Genomic DNA, 10,308 nt, shown 5'->3' on the forward strand with positions numbered 1-10,308 from the left:
CGCTATGCGACGCGTTGTGAGCTTGTAGGTCTGCTATTTCCACTACTTTTTGAAAGTGTTGAAAGTGACAGCCCTATTTTGGTCCTCTGTCATCAGTGGTGTTTTATGGGCTGCTGTCATAAAGGAAATGTTTGACAGAGCAGCGGTGCCTCCAGACAGAGCCAATGTTTTTGGTGAAGTCTGACTAAGTACTGTAATCACCGGGCTGTCGAATGAGAGCGGCAGAAGGAAATTAACCAGATGAGTCGAACAAGTTGGCATTGTTTTTAGGCTACATCCTGTTTTATGATCCAATAAAAATGCTTTCGCCAGGGTCACCAGTAGTCGTCGTAATTTAGACGGAGCATCAGGTTGTTCAGCCCTATTTGGGTGGGGGTATGACCAATTCAAACAAAACACTGAGAAGGAAACTGGCATGACAAAACTGGTGACACACGTAATTGTAAGAGTTCAGACTAAGTGTACACATTCTTTTCCTCTCTGTCAGCTCTTGTGTTTTATATACACAGACAATAATTTGGATTGCAGCTTATACTGTATGTACATGACAGAAACAATGGATGAGGCCACTTCAGGTGTGATTTGTATCGATAGAAATACGCATACAAAGACCTCAATCATTAGGATTAGGAACAGTTTGGGTGCTTCTAGCATGGTTTTGGTCATGTTTCACAGGAGAACTTAAAGGTCAGGTCAGTCACTAGTACGGTTTTTAGTCATCTGCACTCTCCATCCTCTTATCTTCAGAAAAGCAAAAACAGACTTTTTACAAAGCCTTGGGTCTTTATAACTACTGTTGTTGTATACCATTTGTACCATTATGATTCCGGAAGCAGGTTGGGTTAGCGCCCCAGCCTGTGTCTTCCGCGAGGAAGAAGCCCAGCAAACCCACGGTTAGGCCTTTAGGAGGGCCATTCAAGCCGCAAGCGGAGCCTGCAGCACCACCGTTGCCTAGGTGGAGCCTGCAGTACCATTGCGGCTCAAGAATCCACAACTCCTGAGTGAAATGTCTGGCGCTGGAGTCTGGTGCAACGCACAGGTCCTGGACCTGGTGAGAGCAGGAGTGGACCTGGTGAGACGTAGGAGGGGCCCGGACAGGAGTCAATTCACAGAGCCTAGTCCTTCCATGCGCCAGATTTCCTCTCCCAGTCTCGGCAGAGTAGTTTCAGAGCGGTGGAGTGAATAGTCCTGTCTTTCCCTAATAGGACTGATCGTGGGTAACTACTGGGACGTACTGTAAGTCGGGACTTGATCAACCCCGGCTGGGTCACCCAAGTGAGGGGTATGATGTTGCGAGACCCGAAACCCCGATGAACTTGGGCTACATCAGTGAGGAAGGATACGTCTCAGGTGCATCCATGCAATGTTTTTTCGTTATATTACAGTATGTGGGGTAGTAAGACATCAAAACAGAATTTTCTCTAAAGTCGCTTGCCTCTGAAGAGAGAAAGTACACTTTTGTGCCCAGTGCTGCTGACACTGAATCATATAAACTGGTCCTGTTTCTCTAGGTAGAGATTGAGCTGTAAATGGTCTCAAAGCATGCATATATGCTGTGTGTACTGCGTGCGTGTATAGTTCTCCCTCCCTTCATCATCTCACATGCTGCCATTCACCAGAGTGGGTTCAACCAAGAGTACAGCAGAATCAACACTAAACCAACATGGCTTTCAGATGTGGTTGCCTGCAGCCATACACATCCAGGCCATGAGGCCATCAGATGTATCATGTAGTAGAGTGCAGCTACATCCAGACCAGAGCCTCTTATGACAAATGGATGGTCAGGTTGATGGTCTCTTAAGAAACATATACTGCACGGAGAGATTCCTCTTCTGAGCCTTAACTCAAACGTCAAACCCACATACTGTAGGGAAATAGAGGAGGACAGCCAAAGTAATTCTTTAATTTTTCTTCTCCGGCTTTTGACCCTAATACTGCACATAGTTTTTTTTTACTGCTGGAATGGCAATGAGTCAGTCAACGACAACAGTCTTGCTCTGGTTTTATTCATGTAATGTTTTCTTGCTATTGAACAACAGTGTCTGAGTCAGTGCTGTTGGTACATTTTGCTGTGCTGGACGTCACTGCTGTCGGCCTTCTTGAGACTCTGGTGACGCAGATCCATTTGCACGCCCCCCCTCCTTACCTTCCTCTCATTTCTGCTCTTATGTACAGTTGGTTGGTTAAAGCAGAGCTAGAGTCAGTGGGCGTATGCAAGAGAGAGAGTGAGTTTGTGTGTGTGTGCCTGCCTCAGGGGTGTCGCACCGAATTCTGGGCCCTGGGTACAAGGATCCACTGCGTTATTTTGTGCTTTAACTACTGGAAAATAGCAGATATACAAGCTCACAGCGCGGCACTGACTGAGTGCCATGCTGCGAGCTTGTAGATCTGCTATTTTGAAAAATCGTGAAAGAAGTCATTGAATGTTTTTTGAAAAACTTGTGTCTATGTCAGTGGTGCTCAAACTTTTTCATGTGAAGGCCCCCCAAAATGATATGTATTTGGCCACGGAGCCCCATCTCAAAACATTTAGTTCCAGGGACCCCCCAGAAGCAAAGTTTGAGTTACAAATGTTCGCTTAAAAAGAACATATATTAAAAGATTTGCACACATTTTCATGACTTTTCAAAAATAGCAGATCTACAAGCTCGCAGCGCGGCACTCGGAGCTTGTAGATCTGCTATTTTTCAATAGCTAAAGACAGGCCCCTCCACCTTGGGCCCTAGTAACTGAGTCCCACTTTCCCCTGCCTCGTGACGCCCCTGTGTGTGTGAGAGAGAGAGAGAGTGTGTGTGTGCCTGCCTTCATTGGGCGCATGCGAACTGAGGCCCACAGGGGAGAGCCCTCCTCAGATCCAAGCCAGCTGCCCTTCTCTAAATATTTCGGTCCAAGAAAGAGTAGAAGAAAAGGGGGAACCCACATGTGTCCCGTCTTCCAGCGAAACCGCAGCTCTCTGGGCCCAGTTTTACTACTGGAGCATACAGTACGAACAGGGACAAGTTACTAAAGATGGCAGACTTCAACCCCTCCGGCGTCTAGGGGTGAACACCTTGACAAAGTCCTTTTGGGGGTCCACATTGTCGTTGCTCAGTGCTCTTCGAGCTGGCATGTTGACCAGGAGGAGGAATTTCAAGCACACTATTTGACCCCCGGGGTTAAACTTAATCAGGCTGTGTGGGGGCTTTCTGAGGAGGAAGAGGAGGGGGCAGGAGAAGGAGGAGGAGGAGGAGGGGGGAGGGAACCAGACAAGACGGTGGGAGGTGGGAGGCCACTGTGGGGCTGCTCCTGCAACGATAGAGGAAAGGGGAAAGTAGCAGCAGTAGTGGGGACTGCAGGGAAAAAGAGGAGGAGAGGAGATGGCTACGGGAGAAATCACCACACTTCCCACCGCACCTGAAGGCAGCGGCGGCGGATGTTTTCCGCCGGGGAACTTCAAGGATCCCAAGCGGCTGTACTGCAAGAACGGAGGCTTCTTCCTGAGGATCAACTCGGACGGCAGGGTGGACGGAATCCGGGAGAAAACCGACCCCCACAGTAAGTGCTTCTAGTCCCATTTTTCCCCATTCTGTTCCACACTATAGTGACTATACTATGAGGCACACAAGGCATTGGTTGTTTCTGTTTCTTTCTTGTTTTATGCAACAGGGAAGTACAAATCACTGAATTTGAATCTTCTGACTCTGAGGTTCTATACTCCTTTGGCAAACACTGCTGATAAAAGTGTATATTTACTCTCATAGCAAGAATGTTAACAGTGTGTATGATGTTTATTTAATGTAGATTAGATAGCTAAACTACTATTGAAGTTAAGTTATTAATTGTATTTAACCAAAAGGTAGCCCTTTAATATCGTCACATTTAAGTAGATTGATTTTGACATCTGAGATGCCTCTTGGTGCCTCTGCATAATTTTCATTATATTAGGTTATGTCCCCTAAATTTCATCACCATAACTGAGAAGGAGGGATTGGGAGATGCAAATATGATTTTTCTTTGGAAAGCAAGCCTTCAAACATATTGCATCATAATACGATTTCAAGCAGGTGCTCTCAAACAGCTGTCCAAAATATAATCTGTTCACGGAGAGAGGACACAACAACTAGGCCGACTTAGGCCTATTTTTAGAATGATTTAATGATCATTCAATGACAGCAGGTCCAACCTCATAAAAGTGTTAACATGACAAGGAAACCTACTTGAAGATAATTCATAATCAATAACGTATCTGGCTAATAAGAATTTGCTAACTGTAGACTGTATGTGATATGACACACATCTTAAGGCAACATCACACAGTCACAAAGTTGCCTGTAGTAGTGTTACCACAGTTGTATTACAATAGCCTATTGTACTGTACTTGGAAAACTATTTGAGCCAACTTTGGCAGATGGGAAATGTTGATTCATAACAGGAACATATTCAGTGTCTTGCAACACCGTAATCAACCCCTGATATTTCTTTCGCCAGTCCCTTTTCCGAGGATGATACTAGGCTACTCGCCATCAACACTGCGATACAGCTTTGTGTATCATCACTTAGAAGCTCTGTGGATGTGGGTTGAGCTGCGACATAAAACAATCTGAGGGAAAGTTATCCTTCCATCACAACAATAGCCGTGGGCCATCCTATATGCCCAGCAAACAATCTGGTCCACTACTGCAACAAAGAAGAATTATGGTGCATCCTCTCAAGGAAGAATGTCTCTTGATGAATGGCTTTAGTCATCAAGGCACCACCCGTTAACTACAGACAGATGCCCTAATGCTGTGAACTGTTATTGGAATCATCCTGATTGTGTCCTATAACTTACCTTATAAGGCCCCAGTTTCCTGGGAACATTATTGTTTTGGTCTGGCTTCATGTGGTCAGCTGACAGCTGGCATGCACTGTTTTCTGTCTCAAATACTGTATGTGGAAAAGGACCATGTCTTCCTCGCAGCAGGCACTGTCTCAGTCAGACCTCAAACATGTGTGCTACTGTGCACTTAAAGGATCAGTTGACCCCCAAAAATGTTTTTCTTTTTTGTTTGTTTTTTGTTGCATTCCTAAGCCAATAATTTGATGACGGGTGGACACAAACAAATCTCAGTCTCCTGATGACCTGGTCATAACGATAACATCTTAAAGGGATATTCCACTTTCAACAGGGAGCAGTGGTAGGGCCTCTCTCCACATACAAACCCATTGTAACTTCAAACTCCATTTTAACCATGATAGATTCATTAAAAACACTCATAATTTTTTCTGGTGACTCATTTTACCTTCCTAATACGTGAGCAGGCTTTTTTCGATAACGTTTTTCATTTATTTTTAATAATTATTTGGGAAAATGGAAAAAATAAAATACAAAAAAATAATTATTAAAAATAAATGAAAAAAGTTATCGAAAAAAAAAATGGGTGATTTTAATGAATCTATCATGGTTAAAGTTGTACCATGTAACTTTTTTTATAAAACAAATCTTAAAATTGTACTAACTCTTAAATCGCTAAAGTTTTAGAACACCCACTCCGTTATTTTCAGCTTCTGAAGCCTTCTCTTTATATGTTTTCTATGATCCTGACCGGGGTCCGGTTTTCGCGCAAAAATTACGTCATCATACACTACCGGCCAATCACAGCGAGGGTTATACACTGCCGGCCAATCACAGCACATCTTGAAGTGGGGTCGCTAGCTATCACAATAGGGCGGCCATATTTGTAGGCGCCCGTGTGTATCTATCTATACTCGGGTGAAACACTCCGTTTCTCCGGAATGCCTGAACGCACAGGAACCAGGGACCCCTCTAAAGATAGATCTCGGCGAGGTGGAGGCAGACGCGGGAGTGACGCGGGGGTGTGAGGCCCGGTCCGCGGCGAAAAACGGCCGAAAGACGCGGACGCTACTGACCACTAGTTGAGCAACTTACACAGTATAGCTTTAAACTGGAGTTTGAAGTTACAATGGGTGTGTGTGGGGAGAGGCCCTGGGCCTGGAGACCCTGGTAACATTTATATCAAATATCTAAATATTCAATCAAGCTAATTAAAAACTGTTCAGGGTGTTCATAAAAGCCTGATTAGATGATAAAATTACCAAAAGTTTTTTTGAAAGTGAAATATCCCTTTAAGGCTTCATTGGGTGTGTAATTGATAGCAAATAAGTATTTTTGGGGGGTGAACTACTCCTTTAAGCAACCTTATTGCTACTGTAGTTTTATCTTTGGTAAAATATTAACGTTTGACTGAGGGGGTCCCTGGTTGAGGGTGTTAGGTCGGGGACGGGGGGACGGGGGGGGGGGGTATTGTTTGTTTTCCTTTGTTGATGTCATCTTAGTATTTGTCTGATTCTCTTAATATTTTCGTTACCTCTCCAGCATGATGATTTAGTATGGGATCATACTGTATATCTCCTTTGCATCAAGTCTTGAAAAGACCAAGTCTGTTTATATTCAAAGGCCATTACACGTGCACATAAATGAAGAAATACATATTTACTTGTTTCCTCAGTAAAGCTACAACTCCAGGCAACTTCGGTGGGGGAGTTGGTGATCAAAGGAGTGTCTGCTAACCGCTATCTAGCCATGAAGGGAGATGGAAGACTGTTTGGAACGGTGAGTAGCCTGGGCTGTCCTCCCACAGTAAAAAAATGTCACTATATTTGGAATGGAATTATACCATTCTATGCTTTATTTTTGCTACACTGCCTGTCTTTGGGCATTGCACATAGGAGTAAGAGACTTGTTATTGCGCTGAATGATTGTTATAAAGTCCTGTAAATTGGTTTAAATATTCTGGAAAAGTTTTGGAAATTCATTGGTAAAAATGTGTAGGAACCCTGAAAACTGGACCTGGGCAGGTTATTATTGGACACAAGTAGACATTGTCTTGAGATTAGAGCAGTGGTTCTCAAACTTGTTTATGTCAAGGAACCCAGTTTAAAAAAGTATACATATAGGGGAAAAAAAGGGCACTTGCGCGTACATGCGCGCGCGGACACACACACACACACACACACACACACACACACACACACACACACACACACACACACACACACAGGAACATGCCATGCCAAGCCAGTTAACAATTCATAATAGTGCATAATGCTACACACTACACAGCCCAGATGCTATTGCTGTACATCAATAATAATTATAACTGAGGATTTAGGAAATATAGTAATTAGCATACATTTGTTTGAAAGTAATGTTTTTACAGTACTAATTTCTTAAGTAGGCCGTCAAATCAAATTCAACCATCATTATTGAGTATGTGTACTGCGTAAGACAGAATTCACACACATCATAATGTTAAACATTACAGAGAGTTGTATTTAATTATTAAGACAGTTCACCAGCATGTGAACTGGTTCAATTGAAAGCGTATTTGGCCGTGTTGTTTTGGAAACCAAACATTTAGCAGGTTTGCCAAAGAGGAATCCACCCTCTGTTCTGGCTAGAGCGGAAATGATTAATTCTACAAGGCCGCTCTGGCAAAGCTACTTAACTACTGTCATCATTAATAGAACCTAGAAGAAAGACTACTTATGCCTAAGTGAAAATTAACCAGTAAAGGGCTGGAGTCCAGCAACAGATGGCCTGGTGGTTAAAGAGGCAGCCCTTGGTCGGAGGTTTCCACCAGCCAATGTTGCGGTCCCTGTTGAACTATATCCTTGAGCGATGGATGAAGTACAGTTAGGGCTGTCACGATTAGGACATTTTACGTGACGATTAATGAAAAATGCAAAATAATTGCGATTAACGATTTACTGTAATTGTGATTTTTGTCGCTGAACACCAGAGCATATGAATCAAATTTTAATTTCTGTTTGGCTTTGAAGTTGCACAGGATAGATATGTAGGAGCTCCTACATAATCACGCAAAGCGGTTCACAGTATCTTTAGTCATGTCATCAACATGGATCTCTCCCATTTCCCATATTCCCTCCTGATTGGCTACCATTGCCTTCCAAAGTTTGTGTATGCGACCTGACTGTCGCTTATCTCCCGATTTAGGGACTCTTACTGGTATTAATTTGTATGACAAATACATTACATTTACAGCAATACAGCGTAGCCCTGATTGCTGATGTAATGATCATTAGATAAGAGAGGATGTGTGCACATTGACAGAAGTGGTTTGCTGGTTGTAAAGAATGCTCCACGATCCTATAATCACCGGGGAGTGTTTCCTGCTGCTTTCTAATTACTACAGTAACAAACACCAAGGGAGCAAACTCATCACATACCATACCATGTCGCCGCTGTCGGCTGGAAACCATGTATGTCTGAAGCGGTTACCTTTTGGGAGACCCTGTGTTTCAACATAGTTATTATTTAGTCACAAACTCTTGTTAATACTTTTCATTGGGTCAATATTGATGAAACCCGTGACAGACAGACTTAACCACCGTCACTTTCAAAATGTTTAAAAATTTGGGAAAATAGCAGATCTACAAGTTCACATGTAGAACCATAGAACCTGAGACAAAAACAAGGCCCTCTTTGTTGGGTTGGGTGTGGGGCTGTTAACACCCTGAAAACAGAGAGATCATTTGACCCAAATGTGATTGATGTCATTTTCATGGCTTTTGACTTTGAGAATCCAGCCAGCAAACTACTTTGTTTTGGACTACTGCAGGTCATAGAATACCCACACAAATAGATGGTGTCTGAATATTCAAAAAAGGAAAAGGAGAAAAAAAGAACAAAATCTCTCGACCTCCATTTTCAGTTGTAATAATATCCCTGGGCAAACATGGTTTCCTTTAAAGAAACACAGAAATGTCTTTATTAATGAGGAAAGTTGAACAGAAATCCTGTCTACCCAAAAGTACCCATTGAAACAATGGTGGCATTGAGGTCTGAGGTGTTTTATGAGCTAAATGAATGTCAGTGAAAGTGTCAGCATGACCAACTTTCTCCTCTATTTCAACAACATATACTGTATGTATAACAACACACATTCTGCGTAATGTCATCCACATTCAATAGCTTATTTTGATTACATGTCAGTATGGAGATGGCCTTAAGGTTGGATTTATGTAGACGTTCCATAGCTGGAGCAGACTTCATTTGAAGGGGATTACAGAATATTATGTGGCGAAGAAGAGAAGTCATATAGTCGGACTAGAATTATATCCATATGTGAAATGTACAGCAACTCTGACCAACCAGAAGTTCCCACAGTACAAGCGTTTATGAATTCAGGAGCACAGCCACACTTACTGCAGCCCATGTCAATTCCATGGATTGAGTACAAAGGACCCCAATGGAAACAAGCCATGGGCTTTCTTGGGTTTAAAATCGTATTAGCAGACCTTGTATTGTACTGTACTTTCCTGTGCTTGTATTTGCAAACTGTTCATAAGTATTCAATCAATCAATCAGTCAATTAAACCATCTGACAGTTTTGTATGATACATAATGTCACATGTGGCAAGTTTACATTTCTAGTATATGTATTGTATATCCTGTATATCACAGCACTGTAATTGTTTTCAAATAGCTGCTCAATCTGAAAAAAGCATAGGTTAATATTATCTTACACCGTAGCCCAGGCAGCGCAGCCTTTCGTCTGTAGTCAAAATATTCTTTTTAGATGTGACGTGGTGTGCTCAGAGTATTCCCACTAGAGAAAGTAGGCTTTCAACTCCCTAAAACAGTCTTTTTTCTGGTGAGTAGCGAAAGTGTATTTCTTTTATTTTTGCTACAGATGATAGGCTGTGCAGCCTGGGGTGTGAGCGCAAGGGCTCATCAGTCCCATAGCGTTAAGGAGAACTCCTTTTAACACTATGGACCAGACCTAGGTTAATATGCTACATTAAGCTTTGATCAATGTGTTTCTCTCTCTTCCTCAGAGACGTGTGACAGATGATTGCTACTTCCTGGAGCGACTGGAGAGCAACAACTACAACACCTACCGCTCCAGGAAGTATCCAGACATGTACGTGGCACTGAAACGGACTGGACAGTACAAACTGGGAAATAAAACCGGACCGGGTCAGAAGGCCATTCTTTTTCTTCCCATGTCTGCCAGGTGCTGATCCAGCATCTGTCCGATAACTACTTAATGTTCTGGAACCAGTGATGAAGAAAACAAACGTGGACCAGAGTTGACAACGAAGATGCAAAGTGTTCCCTCGGCATCGACCAAAGTGGCTTTAACCCCTTTAACTATGTTTATGTTCCTGCGAAGGATTGCTGTCCGTTTAACTTTGTTTTAGATTGTCTGTCATTGGTATAGTTCCAAACATTCACATTTTGAACAGGTCAGTACAACATATTTTAGTGGTTCCTTGCTCAAGTGCATTTAAAAAAATCGCAAT

General features: G+C 42.8%; 1 protein-coding gene across 1 annotated transcript; it reads left to right on the forward strand.

Annotated features, from left to right (window-relative positions):
• Window positions 1-3,347: 3,347 nt before the first annotated feature.
• Window positions 3,348-10,026, forward strand: fgf2 (fibroblast growth factor 2; the record flags this gene model as incomplete). The annotated part of the gene is made up of 3 exons (XM_080746454.1): window positions 3,348-3,534; window positions 6,489-6,592; window positions 9,841-10,026. The coding sequence occupies exons 1-3, from the start codon at window positions 3,357-3,359 to the stop codon at window positions 10,024-10,026; spliced, it is 468 nt and encodes a 155-aa protein (XP_080602580.1). The 5' UTR covers window positions 3,348-3,356.
• Window positions 10,027-10,308: the final 282 nt, after the last annotated feature.

This window comes from Nannobrachium achirus (assembly GCF_963921795.1).
Source record: "Nannobrachium achirus genome assembly, chromosome: 17".
Lineage (NCBI taxonomy): Eukaryota > Metazoa > Chordata > Actinopteri > Myctophiformes > Myctophidae > Nannobrachium > Nannobrachium achirus.